We start from the raw sequence: 26,481 nt of genomic DNA, 5'->3' as shown, positions 1-26,481 counted from the left end.
GTTCACCTGTAGTTGACTTGTTTGCCAGGGCGTGTCTTATAAACGTGAAAACAGGACAACAGTTGATGTGACTGTGCATGTTGGGTCTGTTTGTGTGTGTGTTTCTTATTGATTTCACTGCATGCAGGGTTTGCTTTGATTTTTCCCTTGTCTGAGAATTTTCCTGCCTATCACGCACACAATTACACATACCTACTGTATGCAAATTCACACTCAAAAAGACCCAATCACAGACTGCTAAGACTAATAAGAAAGGTCACCTGGTTGCTAGGCAATACTGACTTTGTACTACGCAGTTTACTCCGATTCACAGAGATGGAAAGTACCTAGCAGCCTTTAATGTGCATGTTTCAGTGTGTAATGGACGATCTGCTGAATTGCACTAAATGGGAAGAGCACACTGTTCTTCCAGACCAGACAGATGTAGGATGCATCCGGATCTCTTATATAAACCCGGCTGAATCCCTTGTAGGGATCTGCATCAAGGTTAGCATAATGGCCGTTCCTAGTGGCTACATTCTGTGTTACCGTTCAGTCAGACTGAACGGTGTTTGAAATTAGTCATGTAAAAATCAAGCTTATTTGGAAAGCTATTGGAGGCTTGCGCTGGTTGCCCTGATGTACGCTGTTTTGCGCACGTCCTCGTGGCAAGTGCAAAGTTAGCACGACCCATACGGCTGGAACAGCCACATTTATGGGAAATACACCAGGTTGAAAAATACCAGAACATCCTTTAGGTTGATTAAAAAAAAATCAAATCTGCATGGTATTACTGTACATTTCAAACGTATTTGCTATTCAAAACTAGTTTTACAGTATATGAGTGAAATTTTTAGACGCCATCGCTACATTTAGACATAAAGTGGCTGACGTAATTTTCTTCCTCTCTACAAGGCTTCACCAATGGGACGAAATCGTTTAATTGATATTTATGGTTTCATTTATAAATGGTAATTATATAAAGGAACTGTAAGACTGTAACAATGGGCCCTTTTCACCAGATTTTCAACATGCAAGCTGCAGTTTGCAACATGAGATCATTTCCTTCCTTAATTTTGACATGTTTTACTAATCAAAATAAACGACACACTCGCAACCAATGCAGGAGCTCTCGAGATCCCTGGTGGGCTCACAAATTTATCTTCAATTTTCGAAATGTGATGCTGCTACGAGTCTACATGTAATCGCTGCTCGAAACATCGCTTCTGTGAAACGGGCCTCTGATGATTAGATTGTGAAGATTACAGGTTTTGATATTGCCACCTCTACATGTGATGTTTTGTGTCGTCTGACTTCCTAAAATACAGTGTCTGCTCTTCTTCCTAGCAGACAAAAAGCCTTCAGTCCAGTACAGGAAATGCTCTTTGACCATGGAGACTGTTTTAGAATGACTCGACTACACTGCGAAAATAAAATACCGTCTGTACACTGTTTTCTAGTGTACCAGGAAAATTTTGTATCCATCCATTTGCTGAAAAAACTGAAAAGAAAAAACTTCCACGTATTTTCCCTGGAAGCAGTTCAAATAATGATGGAATTCATTTGGTTTCGGGTGAACATGGATGTGTGTGTTCGTGCTGTCGAACTCAAGAGAAAAAGAGAAATTGTTTTATGCTGTGTGAGAGAAAAGCATCTTCCATCATAAATCTATAAGCAACTGTGTAATAATCGGTCCTGCTGGCGTATCATGTTGCAGTCAGATAGCCGAGCCGGCACCAGACCGGATGTGAATCGGTGGCTGAATGCTTTAGAGACCTTATTATACAGTACAGGCTCTTATCAGTGCAGCATGGTGCCTTAATTGATGATGGGCATTTACTGCTGTGCACGTGTGTGTGTGTGTGTGTGTGTGTGTGGATGTTATATAGAGAGAAAAAGGGGTGGCAAAACACAGGGTGAGATACATTGCACCATAGAAGAGGTGACTGCACCACAGTCTGAGAGTGTAATGGAGGAAGAGAAAGGAGGTACTAACTCTTACTCCACAATTGACTAGTTGTCCTATCAGAGACTGTTTCACTTCTGTGAGGTTGATTGGGTCCGTGTCTCAACCTTAACTCCTAAGTTCATATCTGATGTGAATAACTGCTGAGGCATTTTATAACAGCAAGCATTTACACATTTATTTACTTAATTAGGTTGCAGTAAACACATTTGGGACCTCCCATGACTGATCATGCAGCTTTGTTGATATGAGCTAATATATCATTTAACCCAGAGTTTAAAGAGTAAGTGCAGATTATTACAACTTTGGTCCTACTTCTGTAGTTTGGGCCATCCTTCCTATTCCATCACAGTAATATTAACAGTTTATTACCGAGATCTGGCAACATGTTAACAGGCTGAACACCCAATCTGCAGGTCTTGAAAGGCTCTGAATTCAATTCCCTCAAAAATGAAGAAGCCTTACAGGGTATAGTAAAGTCTTAAATGTCAAATGAACCAAGGTCTTGATTTTTTTTTTTTTTTCAGACTGTCAGGAGTTATTATACTGTGCACAGAGAAACTAAAAGTGGGATTGTGTTGACAGTGGATTGTAATGCAGGAAGCAGCGTTCCAGGCCTGTAACAAACACTATCACCCTTGCTAGCCACAGTAGCAAAAAGCTGAATTGAGTTTTTATTTGGTTAATCTGTACAATTTTTCACTGCATACCTGGGTCCAGGTCACGTGAATTGATTAGCCATATTGGGAATTATTGTAATACCATATACAGCCGGGAACTTTGTTTACAACCTGACACCTGATCACGTGACTGCTTGTCTCCCAAATCTAGGCAATTATTCTGGTGAGTACGTTTTCATCATAGCCAATATAAATAATGGTCAAACCACACAAATAAGACTGCAACCAGCCTGCATTCTACTTTTCTGCTGTAGTTTTTGCGCAACTAAAAAAAAAAAATGCTGAATCCACTGACAGAGTTTGAAACACTTTGAATCGATCGAATTGATCGAATGGATTATTAACACCAAATATCTTTAATTTAAATCTATCTGATACTTGCCCTTCCTCATTCTGAATGTATCACTGAATTTCTGCTTTAGATGTCATTCATTACATCCCTACCTTCTTATCGGCAACTCTTATGAGAGTGAAAGCCCACTACTATTAGACTATCACTTAGGTTTTAGATTAATCCTCCTCAAGAACTGACACTGTCATTTCAGCTCTCACTGTTGCTTGTGTTTGGCCTGCGTCTTTATGCACTGAAAGATAAAAAATGCTGTTCGTCAGGCTGAGCTGGTAGCACAAAAACAACTTGTAATGTATTCCTGTGACTCAGTGGACACAGGAATAAGACAACCAGAGATAGAAATTCACCTCCCAGTGTGGCCACCCATGCAAAAACATATACTGTAAGCACAGAACTGTGACGTAGTTTGGCTTAAAATGTACATTAGACATCAAATATCAAGAATATTGTGACATTTTACTCCAAAACATGTACTGCAAACCATTATTTCTATGTTGGGAAATTCCACTACAATAGTACTACTTTTATGATAAGAATCCAGTGCCACTGGACTGCAACGTCTAAGCTTTATTTTATTGTTGAGCCATATTTGATTTTTTAAAATCTATATCTCAGTTAATAACACACTACATAACCATATTTCTATTCAATAAGGTCTAACACAACACTTTCGACTATGATATATGGTGGGTCACAAACTGCACTATACACTGTGTTGCCTGCTGCCAGACAACACTACACAAAGCAATATCCTTGACTATGACTTGTCAGTGCTCTGGTGCCCTAAATGCAAGCACTGGCTTTGTTAAACTTTCATGTTCCAAGGGCTGTTTTTCTGAGCACGCTACATGCTGCTACACATTTACTCACTCACAGTCACATCAGACGGCCTCTCTATGTCAGTCCCTAATCTTTACCTCACCATATGATTTGTTTATTCTGTGTTGTGTGTCTAGAATTATGTCAGTAATAGGTGGCCACTTTAAGGCTGTTTTGTTTGAGAAATTCACATAAAAATGGGGGGGTCTTTCAAGTGTGCAGGGGGCGAATGGAAAACCGTGGAAATTAATTCAAAAGACCTGGACGCTGGCCTGAATTTCCTCTGTCACCTCTGCTATTTGAGCAGCACAGAGTGAAACGCTCCATCTGCAAAAAGCAGAGGAGAAAGAGGATGAATGTTTTGACTACAGGCCAATTTCTAATCTCCATTTTATGGCTGAATTTAATGAGGATTGTCTCCCGTAAACCTATTTCTCATTTGTCATGCAAAATTCTTATGAACTAATTTCACTTCTGGGTTAGGTTTAATCACTCAACAGAAACTGCAGCAGTGAAGGTTCATAACGGCTTCCCAGTTGACATGAAATCAGACTTATCATCAGACTGCTGTGTCTGATACTGTTCAGTACCCTGTTCTTATGACTACTGGTGGAGTATTTGAATCATTTATGTAACTAAAACTAGAACTATCACAATTTAAAACACCCCATTACAATTAAAAGCCCTGCGTTCAAAATTGTGTTTACATAAAAGAACAGAAGGATTATCAACAAAATGTACAAAAAGTATTAAAAAAAATTCCTCATTGTACAGAATGGTCCATATCAGAGAGTTCAGTTATTATATGTATTATAATAGTGGATTATTACTACTGACACATTCATGTGTAGGTAGCATTTTTAGCCAGACTGGTGGCCTGGTTGTGTAGACGGCAATGTCAGTCTGTCCAGCTGTCAGATGGCCGCTATGTGCTGACCAAAATATCATATTATTGGATGGATTGCCATGAAATTTGTGCAAAAATCCATGGTCCCCAGAGGATGAATCCTAAAGACTTTGATCATCAGGTCATAATTTGAATTTGTCCATTACTTTATCACCAAATACCTAAAAGTACTGATATATTCCCATCACCCGCAGAACTACTTTGTGTTTATTCCTAATTAGCGAATATTAGCATGCTAATGCACTAAAATAAGATGATAAACATTATACCTGCTAAACATCAGCATGCTAGCATTGTCATTGTGAGAATGTTAGCATGGTGATCTTAGTGCTTAGCTCATAGCACCAATGTGCCTGTGTGTGGATTTGCCTGTGCATATGCATCCTTGCGTGCATACTTGCATGAGTACATACCCAAGTGTGTGTGTGTTTTTGTGTGTGTGTGTGTGTGTGTGTGTGTGTGTGTGTGTGTGTGTGTGTGTGTGTGTGTGTGTGTGTGTCTCAGGAGAACAGGTAGACAGCCCTCCACGATGACCTATTTTCTCAGTCAGACGCTGCCGAGGGAGGCCAGCATCTTTTCTCTCCTCTCCATCTCCTGAGATGAGAGAAAGAAGACGAGGAGAGAAATGAGAGGGAGGAGAGGGGAGAGTTTGTAGAGGGAGATGGATCGAATTAAATAATACTGAGACAGAGATGGAGCAGTAGAAAATCTCCAAATGTCAGCTACTGAGGAAAAGCTTTATTAGCTCAATGACATACATTTTTGATTTTATCTAATGGAGAATTTATAGTGTTTCATGTGGTAATATAAAGCTCCCAAATCACAGGGGGACATGTAGGTTTTCCATTAAAGTGAAAACATGACAGTCAACATAAGCAGAGTTAGGAGAATTTCAGATGGCAAAACCGATATGCCGTTTGTTGGAGGCTTTTAGGTAAAGTGCCTACATGTGCCACAACTGCATACATATTTAATATGGGTGACACCAGTGGGAATCAGACCTCTAACACCAAACAGTGCATCTCTGATTGAGCAATGTACTGTCTACCCTGTGTGTGTGCATATCTTATCTGTAGGTCACTTCCTTTCTTTTCCTGTCTGTCTTCTTCCTCTCTCCTTCTCCTCCTCCTCACATCACTGCTGTCTGTTTTTATTCACCCCATTCCTCTATCGCTCCTTCATCTCCTCCTTCCTCTTTTTCTCTCTGTCCATTAGGAAGCACTCAGGACTGGTGGCTGGGTTTAAATTGATTAGGCAGTGGATGCATTTCTGATTGCTATGTGCTTTTACAATGGCACAGGATGCTTTTTCCCCTCAATATGAACCCAGTCAACCCCATAGCACGGCAAAGACAATTTTATTGTACAAAGAAGCCATGCTGGTTTTACCAGTAAAACAAAACAAAAAAATACCAGTATGTATGTCAGAGTTGTACTGAAGGCATCATACCTTCAAGTATGAAATCCATTCGTCTTATTCAGCTGAAAACATGAGAGGAAATGCTCCAAAACCCCCGGGCTTAAGTGTATATTTAAATAATTTTATAATGCAGTGAACCACATTTATCATTTTGTACACCACCAAGCAAAAATCCTGTACTGTATTTTTTCAACCTGCTACTGTATTAAACTGAACTAAAAATTACTGACCAAACGACTCTCATGCCATATTCTGTGTTTTTATTTATTTAGTTATTTGTCTTGTCTTATATGTATATGTACACATACTGTGTGTATGTATATATATATATATATATATATATTTGCCATGCACCTATGTGAGTTTTTATTTGTCACTGGAGGCCAAATTACTTTTTTTGTGTGTGTAGTTTATTTTTGTCTCTTACTGGCATTCTATGTCCTTTGATCTGCTCTGTTTTATATCTATTTAAAATTTCAATTGAAGCTTGGCATGCAGCTTGTAATCTAGTATTTATTTGGAGATTCAATAACCAAAAGATTCAATCAATAAAAGTTTGGAGAAAAACAAGACAAGAAAGAACCGGTAACTGCTAAAAATGTCAAATATTTGAGCAATTTCTTCAGCAGCATTTTTTTAAACATTGTTACTCTTACTTTAATACAATTCTGCTTTTTTTGTGTTACTTTTGTACCTACTGCTGAAAGTGTGTAAATCAGCAGCAGTGTGATTGTATAATGAGTCATTTTGCATGTTTTCATCATCATGCACAGCACACGTCTGCTGAGACACTGTATTAGGTGATGTCATAGGTATTGTGTTGCCCATGAGTGGTGTTTTATTGGTGTTTTGTTTTTGTGTGTGCGCAGGAGACCTGAGCGCTCTGAAGGAGAAGAGCTTCTCCTTACAGGAGGGAGCAAAATACAGACTAAAGATACACTTTAAGGTAAGATGGATATATGCAGTAACAGAGGTGTAATAACAATGGAGAGATTTATTGTGCATTATAACATGCAATATGGATCTGAATGAAAAGACAGATGATCGGGAGTTTACTGTAAGTGATAAAGAGATAGAAGGGGAGAGAGAGACCATGCTGAATAAGCCACCATGCACTATACAATCAAAGTACAATATCAAACAAGACCATTATCATATTTAATGGGCCTTTTCAGCGCTGTTTCGTTTTATAGTGCCCGTAAGGAATAATGCTAGAGAAGCATTTAATGTCAGTTAGCTTCTCAAGTCTTTATATTTTCAAGATTAGAAAGTCATTACTTTTAAATTTCCTTGATAACAATTTTTTGGTTCTATTGATGACAGTTGTCACTCTGTCAGTTGGTTGGTCCACCACTTTGGTCCAGACTGAAATATATCAATAACTACTGGACGACTTAAGATTGACGTTCACGGTCTCCAGAGGATGAAGCTTGCTGACTTTGGTGATCTGAATTTTTCTTTTGGGGTCACCAGCAGGTTGGCATGCTTGTGTTTTACTAAATTATTTCAACAACTATTGCCTGGATTGCCATCAAATTTTGTACAGACATTCATGGTGCCCAGAGGAGGAACCCTATAAACTTAATTCCCCAGACTTTTCCTGTAGGGGCCACTGGCAGGACAAAGTTTTCACTTATCCTTTAAAATATCTCAGCATCTACTAGATGGATTAGCACAAAATTTTGTGCAGATGATCATGTGTCGCAGATGATGTATCATAATGACTCTGGTGATCTACAGATTCATTATGATACAACACCATGAGGTCCACATATGTGGTTTTCAGTGAAATTTCTCGAAAACTATTTGATGGATTGTCATGAAATTTGGTACAGATATTCATGTTTCCCTCAGGATGAATAGGAATAACTTTGATGATCCCCATACTTTTTATCTAGTGCCATTATCAGGTCAAAATTTAATTTGTCCAATACTTTGGTTTATAACCAAGTACCCACAAAGCTAATGACATTCCCATCATTGTCAGTTGTAGTTTGTGTTAAGTGCTTATTGGCAAATGTTAACATGCTAACATGCTAAACTATGATTTGTTAGCATTTAGCTAAAGGAAAGCTTCACAGAGCTGCTAGCGTAACTGTAGACTCTTAGTCTTGTTCTGTTAGTTCCCACTATAAGAAAGGTAGAAAAGAGTAAAAACTCAGCACAGCTATTTGCAGAAGGATAGTGAACACAGGACTGGTACCAGCACCTCTCCTGTTTGCTCCCCTGAATGCTTCTTTTTTGCCCAAATGACTCACCGATGTGATCAAGTTTTCAACTGACTGAAAAAGTTACACTCCCTCATTTTGTCACAGATAACTGCCCCAAATCCCTCCCAGCTCACCTTTATGGCACAACTCTATTTTCTTATGTGATAGCAATAATCATTAATAGCTATAATCCAATCCCAAAACTCAAAAGACTCCAAATTTTCCATTACCCTTTGATGCCGCTCTACCCAGCCCGGGATTACTCTTTTTATGTCTTTCTTTTGCTTCATCTCTCTTTTTTTTTCTCCTTTCCTCTCCTTTTTTTTTCTCCTTTCCCTCATCATCACACACACATCCTCTGCCCCTCTGTCACAAATAAACCACTCAACATTCAAGTAAACACACTGCAGCTTTTTTCCCAAGCTGCACCCTCATGTCCACAATAAATAAATACACACAGGGGACAATAAAATGCTTTTGAAAGGAAATTCACAGCAGTTATACATCAGCTAAGGAGTGTGCGCAGAGGCTAGAACGGATATTTATGCAACAATGATAACATTAAGAATTATTCAATATTTCTACATTTGCCCGATTAGCCACTGGAATAAGAAATATGCACCAACAAAAAACAATTTGTACTGGATAGGATGCTAAGATCTGAGTGAATGCTGCTTAAAGAAAGGCGGGAAATTTGATTAGAAACAAGATGAAAATTTACAGTAGTTAGGCATAAATAAAAGATGAATAAGGCAGCCAATTCTCCCAATAATATTGATTTTTTTTTTTTTTTTTTTTTTGTTAAAAGAAGAGACTTTATGGCTGTGAGTGTTTGTGTTTGTGTGTGTGGGTAGACTGGAGGCTGTCCTCCAGGGACATGGCCCTGAAGGGAAAGGGAGATGTGCTGAGAATGACCAAATGGCTCAGAGAGCGACTGACTCCTCTCTGCTGTGAGGACACCTGCTGGTCAAACGGCTTCATTGCCGTCAGTTTAACCCTTGAGTTTTGTAGACATTTGATTTACTTCATCATTTTTTAAGGTCCCACAGACCTGCTGCATGTGTAAAAATAATAACTATAATTGCAAACATTTTCCAGTCTTTTTCCACCAAATCGTTTCCTTTTTTTATTTCTTCTCACATAATTAAAACCTAATATGTTCACACTAAATAAAATTATACTTAATGTTTCATATTACATTGGCTATGCATAAAAGAATATACGTATATCCCCTTTGTTTGCCAAAAAGTCATTCACAGATAAAGAAATGTACAATATATTATTCTGCTCAGTGAGGTCCAGCTTCCTGTTGGGAACAAACCGTTATAAAACTTCAGTAGCAGAAACACAAACAGACCTGCTTGGGATTTGATAGGACAAGAATTACTGTCAAAATCAGTTGTATTTACCCGTATTTTAGAGGTGGGGGTCTTTTCTAAAGAAATGTTATAATTCAAAATCAGATTTGTTACCAATTCTCATACATTTAGAAAAGTCATGAAGTATCAAGCTATTAAAATGGTTTTAATTATGTTTTTTTTAGTTATTCATCCAGAACATATAAACTCACGAATCTTTGTGTGTCAGTGATTGATACAAATTTTTTGTAAGCATCGCAGTCAGTGTCTGTTTTGAATGTATATTAGGGTTGATACTGCCAACTAGCTTAAACCCTCTTTCTAAGTGGAGTTTGCATCTTCTAAATGTGTCTGTGTGGGTTTACCCTGTTTGCTCCACTTCCCTCCCACAAACAAATATCCAAACCTGCCTAAAAAAAAACGTGCATTTAGGGGAGCTACAGACTCCAAATTGCCTGTAATGTGTAAATTTTTAACCTAGAGAAAAATTCATGCCAAGAGTTGATTAAACTGTGTGTGCCTTCAGGTGAACAAAGAAATCGTTGCTGGCTTGAGGTACCATCATGTGACCTACAGAAAAGGAATGAGAGGTAAGTTCACTACAGTCATCATAATCCAAATGTAATGAAGCTTCTAAAGACCAAATACAAGATGACCCCTGTGCTGACGAGAAGACATGAAGAAAATGAATGTCAACCATTGTACACAGCTGTCATTTAATGTATGACCTGCGGAGAAGAAGCGTTTTAACCTAAAATTTCCCCACTTATACTTATAAATATGCCATTTATCCTGCATGCAAGTGTCCCTTTAGCTTCTGTGTCCTATTTTTTCAAGTTGAAGATGACTTTTCAAGAAGAAAGGGTATATGAACCTGAACCTATCATATGAAATCTGGGCACATATTTATCAAACTTCTAAAAATTAAACTTAAGTGTGCTCTAAAGTGCCCAACGAGTACAAAATTTCTTCGCTGAGTGTGAAGACACGTTTAGCAAGCAAGGTTTAGGAGGAGCCTTTATGAGTAGCTCTGAAGTGATCACATGTGGATTCACATGTATGTTCAGAGCAGAAATAGCCAATCACAAGACTTACTCACCATCTGTCCCATGTTCAAACATCCTTACAATTTAGTCAGAGATATGTTTTTTCCCTGCAAAAACATATCTAATTTTAGTTTTAAAAAAGATTAGGATATTTGTGTTAAATCCTTAACATCTCCAGAAGAAATTACCATGTGAAATTAACAATAAACTAACACATTATTCATCGTGACCAACAATATTTTTGGACAGTCATTTATAAGGTTTGCAAGTGAGAGTAAGAGAAAGGGATTTTTATTTTCATCTGTCACTTAAGTCCCAAATTACACTTATATAAGTATGATAAATACAAGCCCTGGGGCCATATTCATGAAACATCCTAAGGCTAAAAGTGTGCGAGAAACTCCTAAAAATAAAGGGCGTGTCAGTCCTAAATTTAAGATTTATAAGTTTTCTGGTCTAACACTAATTCCGAAAACATTTTAGCAGTATAGGTAGCTGGGGTAGTTGGAGGCAGTCCAGAGGACTCCTACGTCACTAACTCACAATCATTCAGCTTCAAGCCAAAAACAGGCTCTTCAGACTGCAATTTCTCCAACATTTCTTTAAGAGTAAAATTATACAATCACCAGCTGGATTATATAGATAAAGATGACTCTAAGCCCATTGTTAGATTACCCAGTAAAATCTGAGCTATATGTAGGACTACGTCATCAAAGGATTCGAGATTTGCTCGGACAACTGTAAAAAATATCACCATATCAACATGCAGATGGACAAATATGGCCCATGGTTTACTAAGTGTCCATTTCATGTCCTCCTGCAGTGGACAAGGTGTCGTACATGGTGGGAAGTTACGGCCCAAGGGTGGAGGAGCACGAGTTTCTAAGTCCAGGTGATGAGGCACCCAAAGGCATGATGTCACGTGGCCACTATCAGATCAAGTCCCGCTTCATTGATGACGACAAGAACATCTACTTGGCCTGGGAGTGGAACCTCGACATCAAGAAGGACTGGAATGAATAGAGACAGAGAGAGAGGGATGATGCCTCTCTCTTCCTCTTTCACTCCTATTCTTCACCTCCCTCTCTTCCTTCCCCTCTTTAACCCACCTCCACGTTGTCCTGTGAGAGCAGCCTTTGCACTGGCCAAAACAGGAGGCTCTGCTTCTCCTCCTCCTCCTCCTCCTCATTCTCCTCTTCTACGTTTTCTTCCTTGTCTGTTTAATGCAGGTGTCCTGAAACCTGTGAGCAACTGGGACTTTTTTAGAGGAGAGAATCCCCCCTCTCTCTGCCTTTCATCCCTGCATTATATCTACATCTATAACCCATTCATCCCAAGATATCCACATGATGGAGTCTCCCTTTCCTTTTAATTTCCATCTCCTTTCTCCCATCCTTCCTTCTCATCCTGTCATGTATTCATACCTTCACACAGCAGCAGTGGATGGTCTGCAAAAGCAGGTGATTAAAGGAAGTCAGTTGAGGCACAAAGGGAAATACAATATATACATAGCAAAGTCCTTGAATGACTTGTTACAGCTGGAGTGAAATACATGCATCAGTAAGCCGCAGAAGCTGCTGTTGTAGTTGTTTTCAGTAGCCTGTAAGATTCCTGCATTATTATTAATATTGTAAAGTCATGATATACTGCAACATTGTTCAGTTTACTGAGACAAGACGCACTGAACTGTGTGCAGTACACTTAAAAACATTCAATATCTGTCAAACAGACTTTCCCAGAAAGAAGAGATGGTACAGTATATATGAATGCAGGGTGCATTATGATGCTCAGCAGGAATTCTGGATTCACACTTCAGATCCTTTGATAAAAAGTTTACCAGTAAAAGAGCGCTGAAGAGGGGTCGTAGAGGGAGAGACACGAGGCAAAGATACTGTGTGAGGTTGTGTTCTGAAAGCAACAGGGAGTTAGTTATTGTACCTTGGATCACTGATTTATCCTGCTCATCAACACGGTGAGCAGTTGGAGCTGCAGCAGAGGCTGCGACACACCGCTCACTGAGGCATTTAAGGGAGTTTAAACCCCTTAGCACGATTTCCGACGTAAATTTCACGTCGAAAAACCCTCCTTCACTGATGCATAGCTCAGTCAAATCTGAACGCACAGACGTGATACACATATTTTTAGATTCAGTGTGGCTCACACTTCCCAAGGATATCATGATCCCCGATATCCATCGCATACGAATGTCCATAAATCCAATTACAAATTGTAGAAAAGACGCTCCAGTAGTTGTAGTAGCTGTAGTTCCAGAACTTAGAGCATGATTATCCCCCACATAGAGTGGCAAAAACCACGTCTCAGCTTTGTCTAAGGTGGAGCCCATGGTGTCAGACTTTGAAAACTCCTGGTTTAGAATATGTAAGGAAGAGTGAATATGTTTTTTGGGAGTCTGAAATGTAACTTTACGTGTCGGTAAGCTCATGTATTTTCTTTATGTATTTCTTTAGATACAGCATATCTTTTTATTCCAACCCATAGGGTATTCGTTTGTTGGCCGATTAAGGGATGAGGCTCGGGCTTGCTATTTCAAGGATTTTTGAACATGTTTTCTTTTATGTTTTCTCTTACTCTGGATTTTTGTTTTTCCCCCCATGAGTCTGCCTTTTTCAAGGCAAATCAAACACATATGTATTTTTTACATCAGTATACAACATCAACTACAGTTCTGATACAATATGTGAATTAATCTTTAAACTCTTCCATAAAATAACCCTCTAAATTAACCACATTTTGTATTTTCCATTAGTATACTGGGATGAAAAGATAAACAATTCAGATTCACCTCTTCTCCCAATGTCCTCTACATGCATAAGATCTTGGACCTGCGATTTATCAAACTTTTTTTTTTTTTTTAAAGTTGTGTTTCAAAGCACCAGTTTTCTCGAGTCTTTGTGGAGCTTTTTGAAAGAGCAGACCAATTAAAGACTGTAACTGTTTTGTGTATATTGTAGAAAGAGATGCATGTGTGTCCTTTAGGATTTGATACTATTCACTCAGTAAAACTAAACAAAATTAGCCCTTTCTAAACCTCTCTCATATACCAAGGACACAAGATGTGAATAAAAATCTGCTTTGAACATTTTAATGAAAGATTGTACGGAGGTAGCTGGGAGACAATGGAGTACTGTCAGAGAAGTATGTCAAGGGATGAATTAATTCCCCTTAAAAAATTAAAAAATATCATTATTGTGTTAAGTCTTTGGATATGATGCTGTCATTGTTGCTGAACATATTGAACATTGAAATACCATTTGAAATCGTTGTGATCTAAGACTAACTGTAAATGTTGGCTTGTTGGGTGTTGCATGGTTTAACAAGATTCTCTGTTCCTTTTTTACAACTTTATTGTAAAATTTAATGTGATTTAAAAAAAAAGATACTAATGCAATATCCAGATGTCAATGGTTGCCAGATACTGCAGATACAGTATTTACAGGGATATTTTTAAGGGCGCAGATAGCTGGAAAATTCTGTCTGTGTCTCGTGCCCCCAGCCTGTAACAATCAAGTGCTGCATCTTCAAATATTGGTGTCAAATCTAGTATCCTGTATCTTTTAATAAAGGCAATTCAAAACAACCAATAAGATGTTTCATTTGACGTATTTGTCCTGCACTTAAGAGTCAAAGAGGAAATATCCCCTTACCAATAACTGCCATGACAACAGGAAAAAGCTGTGAATTTCCTGTGTGTAACAAATAACAGCAAAGAAATTAGAGAAAAGGTCTTTTTATTGTATATTTTATTACATTATTAACATGACGTAAAATATTAACACAATTACATATTAAACTGCACAGTACAAGTATGTAAAGTAAAATGTTACACACAGGAATATGCAAGGTGACCATTTTTAATGATGATTTAGTACAGTCTCAGCAAAAGAAAAAAGAAAATCTGTTTGTGGGATGTTAAGGATCGCTAGCTGGCTAATTCATTGATCCTGAAACCCTGCCATTGAGGGAGATGGGTCAGAAATTGTTGCCACGGTGACAGGGAGAGGGTTTGGTGGATGTGGGTCACTACTGATGTAGATAGTAACCATGCCAACTATGTCGGTGTGTAGCAGTGTCTCTGTGTCGTGGTTCACGTACACTCGCCATCAGTGAATCTGTAGTTTTGGTGTGTGTGACTGTGTGAGTGCGTCCACGTGCAACAAGTGTACATGTGCACGTGTGTTCGCATGCATGCGAGACGTGTAGATCTGCGTGTTTGTATGAAAATGCGTGAATGTGTGCAGTCAATTAAATTTTGTGGTGCATAAGAGTTATTTTCCTGAACCCGTGTTTGTCAAAGTTTTAGTGCAGAGGAGGAAATCACAACTCTGTTACACCATTTCATAATTTCCCCAAAATAAAAAAAGTCTTTCTGCTAAATATATTATATCAGTATCACTGTCAAAATATCTCAAGTTATGTCAAGTTATGAAATGAAAAGAAAGAGTTTTTTCTATTTTGTTTTAATTTTGATGAACAGAGCCAAATATAAAACTTAATGTTAGAGTGCTATAATTGACTTGTAGAATGCCTTGCCTGCTCTTCTATCTGATCCCATGTAAGCAGCGCCATCTGCTGACCATAGAAGGCTCTGCTGCAGTGGGACGACTGAGGCTCTTTGAGTTTTAAAAGTAATCATGATAATAATGCATGGAATTGTTGTGTAGGACTCATTATATATTGAATACTATGTCATTCTTAAGTTGACTCCAAGGTGCGTGAGATTCGCCTGGCCATCAGTGGAGCTGACAGGATACCTTCTTGTGTTATATAAATCACAGTTTATTGTGATTATTATTATCATACCATATTGTCGATCTGGCAATCAAGAAATTCAAATGCAAGTGAGATGGTTTCGTAAATCCTTCATCAAGGTATATAAATGAAACAACATCCCACACTTTGAACTTGACAATACTAATACTATTAATCGTTTCTCATTGTGTGAAACACTGGGGTGTTGGGTGTTGGTGCTTCTGCAACAAGTGTGCAAATGATTCACTGCGCCTCATTATGCTTCAGTCTGAAATAACAAAAGTGTCATCAGAGTTGTACAACACGTATTATCTCCCTCTGTTTCCTTGCCAATTTCCAATTCAAGATAAAGGAGTTTGTGTGAAGTCGCAATTTTTAGGTGATACAAAGAATGTAAATCAGAGGTGAAATATCCACCAATATCTATCACCATACTCCTACAAAACAGCTGATGAAACCAAGACAAACCAAATCCTCATAGTTTTTTAAAGACAGTATGTAAGTTTAAACTGTTGACCGAGGCTGAATTAGCCAGTCTACCCATTTAGCAAATTAGCGTTTCTCTTCAAATGATGAAATTTGCCTAATGTTGAAATAGTGGTTAGCTGATAACAAAACTAAATCCAAGTTGCTCTCACTGTAGAGCGTTAAGTATATGTCTTTCAGCTCTGGAACATGGAGACTGGAACTTCAGAACTATTTCTGTATCAAAAAATGGTTATTCATAAGAGAGCTTCCTATAAATCTTTAGTCTATTTTTTAATAAAATGTATCAACACCATGTCTCTGTAGTTTTAAAGGTTAAATTTCAATATCTTTGGAAATACACTCTTCCAGTTTCTCGCCAAGAGTTAGATGAGAAAATGACACCACTTTCATATCTGGGTGCTAAATATGAAACTGCAGCTGGTTAGCTTAGCTTAGCGCAAAGACTGAAAACAGGGGAAACAGCTAGCCGGGCTCTGTCCAACGGGGGCAAAAATCGACCTTCCAGCTCCTCTACAGCTGTTAAACATGTTATATCTTGTTTGTTTAAACGACAAAGTGAAAAACAGCAGGTTGTGTTTATAATGTATTAAAGTAAGAATAGCTGTAGCTAAGCTAATCTGCTGCTGGTTGTATTTTCAGATTCAACATACAGACAAGAGAGTGGTATCAATCGTCTCTTTTTGAAAGGAAGCAAATAAGCATATTTGTGTGTCACACTTTTGCTTGTATGTGTGATATAGTGTTGTTTTTACTTTCAGAACAGCGCTAGAAGATGGGATGTTTTCCAGTGGGCTGGCACCTCCTTAAAGGACTATCAATATTCGGTAATGTCATATCATATTTTCGGTAATGTGTTTAACTCTTCTATTAGCAGTCAACAACAGTTACCAGCATTAAAACTTTTCTTCTCCTGGATAAATAATATTTTCAAACCTCCGTTTTCATTTTTCACTTGTAGAGTGGTCAAAAGGTTGTAGTAACAAAGGTAGAGGGATAGCTTTGGGAGTTCAGTTTAAAAGACAGAGCTCAACACATGCCAAGGTTATCACTGAGTGAGTTAGAATTGCACAGCACCCTAAACAATCTGCTTCATATAATAATTTTGTCCTACGGGGCAATAAAAATCACACTTAAGGGCAGGGTAATCCACATCTTCTACTCGAGGACAGTGTCTGTGACTGTGCTACTGTCACATGCCTGCTTGTCCACTGATAAAGCTCTTCTGCATCAGTCTGTCTGTGAGTCAGTCCTCCTTGGCAGGTGTGGGCACTGCGGCGGTGGTGTTGTTGCTGCTGAGCGCCTGCTCCAGCAGGGCTCGCTGGGCTGTGGCTGGCAGATAGAGGAAGGCGTAGAGGAGCGCCAGCAGCAGCAGTGCCAGCAGCAGAGGGAGGCCCCAGTCCGATGTCATGAGGGGCTCTTCACAACGAGCCTGCAGAAAAGACTTATTCTGCATGGTGCACGGAAAGTTCACAGCACAGGTGCAAGACAAAAGTCTATGAAAGTAACAAAATACAGAAATGCATGCAAGGGCCAGTAGATCTTTGTTTTGAAATTGAAAAATCACACCTTTTCCACGCGTCTCACTCTGCTAAGAAACACTGCATCCAGAAAAAGAAAACGGGCGGCAGAAGTCTGAGAAAAGACCTGAGATACCTCAGCTGGTTTTCTGGTAGTCTGGTTCAAGTCTTGCACCGAGTGTTTCAATTCCTGAAAAGATCCAGATGGCACAAAGGATAAATCCGAGGAGGAGCAAGTCACCTTGAACAACATGGAGTCAGTTAAATCCAGGGAAATAAATCATCCAGATAAGGTTTCTTTAACAGAGCCCAAACTAAATGATGGAAAAACACCTCCTGTGGTCTCTTCACATGCAGATAATCTTATGTTTGGTAATATTTCCAGTTAATGGTTGAGATTTTAGGGCTAATAGAACAGAATAATACCACGTTTTGTATCAGTGAGCGATAATAGATCCTTGTTATCGAAAGGGATCATCATGACTATATATAATATCGGTCAGCTGAGTCTCTCTCCTCTTCGTCGTCTCTGTCATCTGAATGAAATTTTTGCGATTAAACACTGAAACTGCTTAGTGCCACGTGCATCCTTGTGTGTGTGTGTGTGTGTGTGTGTGTGTGTGTGTGTGTGTGTGTGTGTGTGTGTGTGTGTGTGTGTGTGTGTGTGTGTGTGTGTGTGTGTGTGTGAGAGTGTGAGATCCTTTCTTGTCATGGTGCATATTCAGGTAAACCCTCCAATCTGCCATTCAGCTCTCTGAGACAATTTGCTCTGAAATGTTATGCAACAATAACCAGAACCCCACCTATGGAGACACAACCCCACATTTGAATTTCACTCTGTAGTAACACCTGTGTCATTAATATACACGCACCCGCGCACACAAGGGGGGGGAGCAGATTGGGTTATGCAATGCCAATTATATAATAATTCCTGATCTGCTTAGCTGAAAACGCATTCATACCTGGCTGTGTTCAGGGATTACTGGAAGACCCTGCTCTTTATTCAACCAGTGTGTTTCAGGACAGTATGTTCCAAATAATCTTCACTTTGCTAATAATCTAGCGTGCGATGGAGTAAGCGTGGAGAAATTTTGAGTATTTGGAAAATGCTGAAAATTTAAAGACGATGGCAAAGACGATGATTATGCTGAGGGAGTGGTTTGGGAGGAACCCGTAGATGCTGACAAGTTTTTCACTTCCAGTAACATGTAAGATTACAGAGAGTAGATCGCTCTGGCAAACTTGGTTCCCAAAAACCCAGCGACCCTCTTAGGAACTAAGCGGGGCCTGTTTACTGAGAGTAAGAACACGCATCCAGCTGAGACTCAGACACCTCAGCGGCTGTAAGAGGCCGCGAGGCAACACGGTGGCTCAGTTGTTAGCACTGACAGACCAGAGCCCACCGGCCAGTTCTTTTCTGTGTGGCGTCTGCATGTTCCTGCATCTCATATCTTACAAGTCTGGCAGGTGAAAAACCACAGACGGTAAATGACCATTAGATCCTGGTGTGTGTTGGAAGATTCAAATAATTAATAACGTTACTGTGCTGTGTGACGTGTACCTCTCAGAATAAAGATGATTCTCACATATCTTTCGCTACTGATATATCATAGACTAGCTTAATCATATTCAGTGTTGTATTTTGAGGGACATTTCAGGACATATTGCTTAAGTAAACTGTATAGCGAAGTGAAAAGACAAAACTCAATATGCAGTTGTAGCTATGCAAAAGTTTGGGCACCCCTGAGCAAATGACATATTTTGTTGATTATTGAAGTGAAAAGAAGTAAATAAAACCACTGCAAAAAACATACATTTAGAAAAAATGAGCCTTCTTCGAACATTAGTTTAATGTTACTTTTTATTTCATGAACTTAAAAAAACTGAAAAAAAAATTAAACAAGTTCTAAAATATTTTAGGCAAGAAGATTGTCTCTCAAAATTTTTGTGGAAAAAAAAAGTGAATATAGCTTGAATTTACATAATAAATGGTTAATAATGAATTATTTCAGCTTTAAATTCAGTCAATTCTCATTGTGCTACATTCATTTATATTCACAAACCAAGTACCTACTACCTTCTGTCTCTGGCTGGGGGTGCAGCTAGATTTCCAGGTCGGTCCATACCACCCCTGGCCACTTCTCTGGCCCTGCCCCTGGAACTCAGGAACTCAACCTGCATTTTTAACCTGCGGTATCAATATAATGACTAGGTACTGTGGCACCACAACATTTTACAGAATACTTTAACAAAACACTCAACATCATTTTATAATCTCAAATACCACATGCTCACAATACGGGATCGAGTGTGTCATCGGAGCCAGTAACTCCTGCCGGATAAAAGTGTCGAGGTGAGGTTGAGGTGAGGGATTATGGACGTCACAATGGCTAAATGACCTAGAACAGTACCTACTGACAGATCAGAAACAGATGAAACAAATACAGTCAAAATAATCCCCTGTGTCAAGATGATGGACGCCATAAAAATGTTGCAATAGTACTTCCATAATCAATAATATGACCATTAAAAAAGGATTACAGGAAGTGGGTCAGACACAAACTGACCAGAGCTGTGAGCTGACAGAGCCAACCCTATGTGGACTAAAGGAGAGCTTTATTTGGTATTTTTCAAAGAACGCTGCAGGAAGTCGTTCCTGTCAGCTGCCATCACACTGTACAATGAATTTCCTCTGTGTCAGGAGAGGGGACAGACTGCTCACCTAAACTATTATTTATTACATTTTGCATCACGTGTGTTATATCTCACATCCATATGTTGATAATCTATGTATGATAATATATGATATAAATTGTGTAAATTATTCACGTTATACATATATTCAATGCACAGTTAATTGTGTTAAACATCCCTGAACAATGCGCCTTAGCATGCTGCCACACGCGCAGTAGGTGGCGCTATTCACCTTCCATATTAGTTTGTTATCCGCCTTAACAAAGAAAGAGCAAGAGGGAGCGGCTGCGCAGCTCACAGTGCCATTTGTGGTTTTTGTTTACATTCGTGGTTACTTGTAAATGTACGCTTACTTTCGGTATGTCGAAAAAAATATATCACACCTTAGTCGTGACTGGTTATTCGTGGTAGTTACCCAGATACTGGCAGTGTTATGACCAACAGATAGCTAGTTTGCTTATGTTGTTATCATACAGTAGCTAGCAAACCAGCGGTGCTAACATGCTAACCAGAGAGTTAGCGTCCTGGCCCTTCATAGGCAGCGATAGATGGATGGCGTATGTTACATAGATTTGTAAGAAATCACGTAATTATTACAGACAAGAAAAATACTCAGACACAAGAGTAGATACGACCTGTTTTTCTCAGAGTCCTATACATATTAATGTGATTAAACACCGTGGTTAAAACATCCACTTAAATTAGTGTTTGTGAGGCTGGTTTACTACGTTGTCAGGGATAGTTTTTGTATTCCGCCAGTTGTTGCTTACTTTGAACCACATCCACTGCCTGATTTACATTTACAAGTACTGAAGTACAAAATTGAGGTTCTTGCTCTTTATTGGAGTTTTTTCATTTTGTGCTTCTTTATGCTTCTGCTCTACTACATTTCAGGCAGAAGAATTTTATTTCTGACTCCACTAAATTTGCTTGAAACTTTGCATGTAAACACTTTACAAACTTAACATGATTAGTTTATAAAATATGACACATTGTTATAGATTAAATTGCCCAACGGTGTATAAAGTGGTTCAAATTACCTCCATGTTAACAAGCTATAACATTAATATACCCCTTCTCATTAAAGTATCAGTAATCATAAAATAATATCACACTTCATAAAATAATATAACAGTATGAAATGCACGATAAAATTTTTGCCTACTTTTCACTTGAGTAAAAATTTTAATGCAGGATCCAGAGTTTTTACAAGAGAAAGTATGCTCAGTTACCCTGCCTAAGACTTACATACATATATATATATATATATATATATATATATATATATATAAAAATACAAATACATAGTTGTCCACCTTCTCCCCACAGGGCTGCGTAAGCTGTGACAGTCCATCGCTCCACATGATGACCACAGAGCCTGCTAGCCTGGAGAGCCTGCATGTGCTGTACCAGAGCGACGACTACATTGTGGTGGACAAGCACTGGGACATCCGAATTGACAGCAAGATGTGGTACGAGAAACACACAGTGCAGTCTCAACTTCGGCTCCGCTTCCCCCAGCTGGCAGACCCTAGCACCTACTATGGATTTAGGTCAGCATCACACTAATACTTACTCCATCAGCTCACAGGCATCATGCTCATAAAGTGCTATAGTCTCACCATCTTTTGTCTCTTCCCACCAGGTTCTGTCATCAGTTGGATTTCTCCACCAGTGGGGCTCTTTGTGTTGCCCTCAATAAAGCTGCCGCGGGCCGGGCCTACCGCTGCTTCAAGGACCGCACCGTCACTAAAGCCTACCTCGCCCTGGTATGGAACACAAAAGCAGTGACACACACAAACACAGAGCTCATTTATTAGCATGTATCTGTCTGTCTGCAAAGCAAAGCAAAATTATTTTTTTTCTCACTTGTATGTGATAATAAAGATCGGTAAAGATAAAACTAGTTCCACGTTTTTTGCTTTCCAGATTCGTGGCTGGGTGGAAGAACAGACACAAACTCTGGGCTTCTCCATCGGCAAGAACTCCTCAGAGGGGAAAACACACATGATGTGCATTGAGGGAACAGAGGGTACATGAATCTGGCTTGGTTTGCTGTGTGTGTGTGTGTGTGTGTGTGTGTGTGCATGTGTGTGTGTGTCTGTCTGTTTTAGAGTGTGGACAAAACTTAAAAAATATAATGCTATCGCCCATAAGCCAGACTTCATTCTAACATTCTTTTCAAATTCAGAGGTTTTTTTAAATTTAAAATTCTGATTGGAAACCCCAAAATTTGTCCAGTACATTTTTTTTTTTTTTGTAGCAAATTTGATAAGTTGGAAATTAATCATTAAATAGTGGATGATTCAGGCTTGGAATGATAAACTGGACTGTCTGCAATGCCTGCCTATTTATTTAACTCAACCAGGCTGGCACGAACACAACTCGTTTGGATTTAATGTTTCTCAAAAGTGTGTCACTCAAATGATAACAACGGGTAATTTTTTTTTTTCATTTTTCTCGCTCACCCGCCGCCCATCCTTTTCTCATCAGGCTGTGAGAAACCCAAGCCTTGCCAGACTGAGCTGACAGTGTTGGAGTATGGGTTGTATGATGGAGATCCCGTCACCAAGGTGCTACTGCAGCCGCTCACCGGTAACGGCACTCATTTGTTTCCTTTCATATCAGGGAAATTATGGATGTCTCTTTGCACGAAACGATCATTCGAATGTGAGGCGAAAAGGCAATAGCATGGCCTATTTTTCACCTTGAGATTCATTAAGAAACAAATGGTACTAGAGCAAGTTTACATTTGAAAATTGGAAATGCATGGAATATGGAATGGAATATATGATATTTAATATTTATGTAGATTCATTTCATCTTGCCTGGCCATTTGATTATGGTCATTGGTGTTGGATACCGCTCACCCCTGGTAATATGGCTTCATCGTACATTAAACAAAAATAAAAGTAGATTAAAACGGATATGAAAGATAAATAATCCATCACTGATTAATTAAGGATACTGTGGTATTGAATGATTGGTAAATAATCACACCAGTGTACTATCTTCCTCTTTATACTACTAGATTCATACTTTGGATAAATGACTATATTGATATATTGTTTTATCTTGAGATACCGTGTGTTGCTCTGACACAGCTCTGAAAACTACCTTTACCCTCAGGCCGAACGCACCAGTTAAGGGTTCACTGCAGCGCAATAGGCCACCCCATCGTCGGGGACTTCACCTACAGCTCGGGAGCGGACGACGCCCCGTACCGCATGATGCTGCACGCCCACCTCCTCCACATTCCCCTGGAACCTCAGCCCTTGCTCGTCTCTGCCGGAGACCCCTTTCTCCCCACGGTGGATCCCAAGTGGCTCCCGCAGCGCTCAATAAGGACACTGACAGCCACTGTGGAGGCCCTGCTGGAGCACAGGGTGGAAGAGGACAGGAAGATTAAAGAGGAGGAGAGAGAGAGAGCGAAAAGAGAGGAGGAGAGGAGGAAACGAAGCAAGGAACAGAGCACTGAGGAGGAGAAGGAGGAGCAGAGGAGGCAATGTCAGGAGTGGCTGAGTGAATGGGCTGGAGACTGATGGAATCTTATGTGTTGTTATTTATTTATATTTATTTCAGCTGTTTACTTATAAAAGCCATGTTGAGCATGCACGCTCCATCTCAGTGACCAGCTGTGTTGCATTTCAATGGCATATTTCGAAGTGGACCAGTAACTTAATTCCCTCACAAACCAGTTATTACCTTTGTGTTAGAAAAAACTTGTGTGAGCATGTAAACTGCTGCTCTCTTAAACAATTCATACCACTGGGAGCTGCCCACTATAACCAGTCTTTTGCATTGGGTAAATGAGCAGCTCCACTGCAGTAGCTGACAAATAAGTGCCTTGCTCAAGTCTATGGTGATAAGTGAGGGGTTGAGTTAATGTCAGTAATTTCTTAATTAGTGTAATAGTTTTTAATTACTGATTTTTTTCGTCACATATCTGTGCGGTAAAAGGTGAAATGAATATTTAAAAAAAAAAAAAAGAAAAACGTAATCCTGTCAATCCATCAAGCCATGCAGATAATTGTAGGCTAATGTGCCAAAGTTATTAGATATTTGTCCCTGATCTGAACAGCAGTGGTTAGTCGGTTTTTGTCCTCAACCATGCTGGTAAGTCCATGTGTTTTGTCACATATGCTGCATGGCTTTGACATACATGAAATCCCATGTAAATGCTTAAAGCCTACTATACTGTATGTTTCTTTGCATTTTTAAAGTATTCAGCCACCTTTTTGTGCTTTGTGGCCCACCTTTTTCATGTTACATTGTTTTAAAGCTTTGAAACTCACTGTTTAACATTAAAAAAAGACATTTATGTCAATGTAAAAATGTGTTTACAAATTAAACTTTAAACTACATGACAAATGCAAGTTAATACGTTTATTTTAAAAAACAGCAGAAGGATAAAGGTATATTTCCAGGGCATTAAATGTACGTTGGAGCACAACAAAGTCAATTATACCAGATTAAAAAAATATGACATAGGTGTTGATTTGCTGAGAGAGGGGTATAAGTGACTGTGCCAAAAGGTCAAGTATGAGAGAGGGCGCCGAGAGCTCAGCGGCAGCAGTGACTGCTTTAACAATTTGAATAAACAATCAGTGACCCGAAAAAAAAAAAGGAAAAGAGAAACTGCTAGTCTGTACCACACTGTACCATCTTACTCCCTGAACAGCTGACACATATTGGGACTCGGGATGACAGCAGACTTTGCAAACAAATATCAAAGGTTCCTGCAACTGCCTGAGGGCGACGCGTTGAGCTATGAGGCCATACACGCAACACCTGCTACCTATTGCTCTACGCAGCATGAAGGGGCAGCGCAGTGCAGCTCACAAGTAATCCTGTGCAGTTTTAATTATGCATTACAGGTTGTTGTCCTCATATTTTGTTACCACACCCTGAGACAGCCATCATGTTGGTGTGGTTACAACCTTTTTTCCAGCCGTTAACAGCCCACAGTTGATGTTTTTTAGTCTGCTGCAAATGCAAAAATGCACAAAGGAATCTTCAGGATGTCAGTCATGGAGATTGAAAGTCGTCCAGATCACACTGGAAGTCAGCTCTAGGTAGTTTATTCACACACGAATTAAGTTTGGATTGATACTGAAGTTACTGATGCATGCACACTACCCGTGTAATAACAGTGACGATATAGTGACATATGCAAATTAGAGGTATGGCGTAAGCTACTTCTTCAGGGCCAGGTTCTCAATTTTTGTGGACACCGAATGCTATAAATTTAAGAGTAGACTTTTCCCATTGTACTGTGCTAACTCTGCTCTTTCTTTCTGCAGTATTTGACGCAAGATCGGGGTAGAAGCAAGGGAATTTTTGTGCCCAACATGATATACATAGTACTTCTAGTAAAATGAAATTAAATAAAGAAAGAAAAAAATAAAAGGAAGTCAGATGCAAAGCACAAATCACTGTACAAAGCATGTATGAAAGGGCAGGGTAATGGTTACCATTTTGCAAACTGCTGGCAATGAAAATGTACAGAAGGTCACAGCTGTGATACTATCTTCCAAATGTTACATGTTAAAAGAAGCACTGTTGCATCCTCATCAATAATAAGCCAGAACTGAGCCTGCAAGGCCTTATTTCACCCAGTTTCTGTGAGGACGCTGTCCCTGAATTCCTTTTTAAGGTGGATCCTGCAAACATTCCTCGAAGGGGAAATAACAAGGAATCAAAGATGTTTTGAATGGTGGGCGTGAAGAGAACTACATTACCCACAACCCCCTCGTGCTCTGGACAATAACGTCTACAAGTGAGCCACAAGGAAGTGAGGCATCAAAAAAACCAAAACAGACAGCAGGAGAGTGAGAGGATAACAAGTGTTGTGGTGTTTCAGAAACAGGAGACGAGCCATAAGTTAGAAGCATAAGAGAGAGAGAAATAATCCTGGTCAAAATGAGCTCCGAGGTTTTCTCGTATGAGAGTTTGGTTCACGCTGTGTCTGGTGCAGTGGTAAGTTAGCCTTGACTTTCATTTCGGTAACTGAGTGTGTAACAGCAGTAGCTACAGCCATAAAGGTTAGTGCCGATGCGCTTGACATCTTCCACACAGAACTCCTTTCAAAATGTAACGTGTCCCGATGTTTTAGACCCGATAGCGCCAGATGCCAAATATAATAGCTCATTATCTGTAAATCTCGAAATGTTTAGACCAGCACTCGAGTATTATCTGTCAAACTTGCCGAATTGAATAGTGTTTTAGGATAATGAAGAAAATACTGTATTTTCGGTCTTAGTGCCTCTTTTGTG

General features: G+C 39.3%; 3 protein-coding genes across 6 annotated transcripts in view; all 3 read left to right on the top strand.

The window, feature by feature from the left end:
• Positions 1 to 14,307, top strand: part of arhgdig (Rho GDP dissociation inhibitor (GDI) gamma) — a 34,276-nt gene extending 19,969 nt beyond the window's left edge. The window contains exons 6-8 of the mRNA XM_040154540.1: positions 6,992 to 7,068; positions 10,217 to 10,280; positions 11,560 to 14,307. Of these exons, the coding sequence (XP_040010474.1) occupies positions 6,992 to 7,068; positions 10,217 to 10,280; positions 11,560 to 11,759 (341 nt within the window). The 3' untranslated portion in view covers positions 11,760 to 14,307. The remainder of the gene's footprint in view (positions 1 to 6,991; positions 7,069 to 10,216; positions 10,281 to 11,559) is intronic.
• A 6,159-nt stretch (positions 14,308 to 20,466) lies between these two features.
• Positions 20,467 to 24,514, top strand: rpusd1 (RNA pseudouridine synthase domain containing 1). Of its 3 annotated transcripts, none has more exons than XM_040154518.1 (6): positions 20,467 to 20,549; positions 21,536 to 21,759; positions 21,852 to 21,975; positions 22,136 to 22,238; positions 22,700 to 22,801; positions 23,336 to 24,514. In XM_040154518.1, exons 2-6 carry the CDS (start codon positions 21,569 to 21,571, stop codon positions 23,746 to 23,748), a joined length of 933 nt encoding a protein of 310 aa, XP_040010452.1. In that variant the 5' UTR covers positions 20,467 to 20,549; positions 21,536 to 21,568; the 3' UTR covers positions 23,749 to 24,514. The 3 variants fall into 3 exon arrangements, with proteins under 3 accessions (XP_040010452.1, XP_040010462.1, XP_040010444.1); XM_040154528.1 differs by having other exon boundaries at positions 20,467 to 20,564; positions 21,536 to 21,678; XM_040154510.1 differs by having other exon boundaries at positions 20,467 to 20,564.
• A 1,439-nt stretch (positions 24,515 to 25,953) lies between these two features.
• Positions 25,954 to 26,481, top strand: part of slc25a17 (solute carrier family 25 member 17) — a 7,159-nt gene continuing 6,631 nt past the window's right edge. Inside the window, exon 1 of one of the 2 annotated variants that reach the window (XM_040154498.1) lies at positions 25,954 to 26,185. In XM_040154498.1, the coding sequence (XP_040010432.1) occupies positions 26,129 to 26,185 (57 nt within the window). In that variant the 5' untranslated portion in view covers positions 25,954 to 26,128. The remainder of the gene's footprint in view (positions 26,186 to 26,481) is intronic. The other variant, XM_040154488.1, reaches the window with a different exon arrangement.

Source organism: Xiphias gladius, chromosome 3, assembly GCF_016859285.1.
Source record: "Xiphias gladius isolate SHS-SW01 ecotype Sanya breed wild chromosome 3, ASM1685928v1, whole genome shotgun sequence".
NCBI lineage: Eukaryota > Metazoa > Chordata > Actinopteri > Istiophoriformes > Xiphiidae > Xiphias > Xiphias gladius.
The sequence above is the reverse complement of the archived record's forward strand: the minus strand, read 5'-3'. Positions and strand labels throughout refer to the sequence as shown.

Bases quoted from the DNA above. Each gene is read 5' to 3' on its own strand.
- rpusd1 (XM_040154518.1), top strand. From the start codon at position 21,569: ATGATGACCACAGAGCCTGCTAGCCTGGAGAGCCTGCATGTGCTGTAC. The intron at 21,976-22,135 runs GTATGGAACACA...TTTGCTTTCCAG, and splicing joins CTAAAGCCTACCTCGCCCTG to ATTCGTGGCTGGGTGGAAGA. The intron at 22,802-23,335 runs GTAACGGCACTC...CTTTACCCTCAG, and splicing joins GCTACTGCAGCCGCTCACCG to GCCGAACGCACCAGTTAAGG.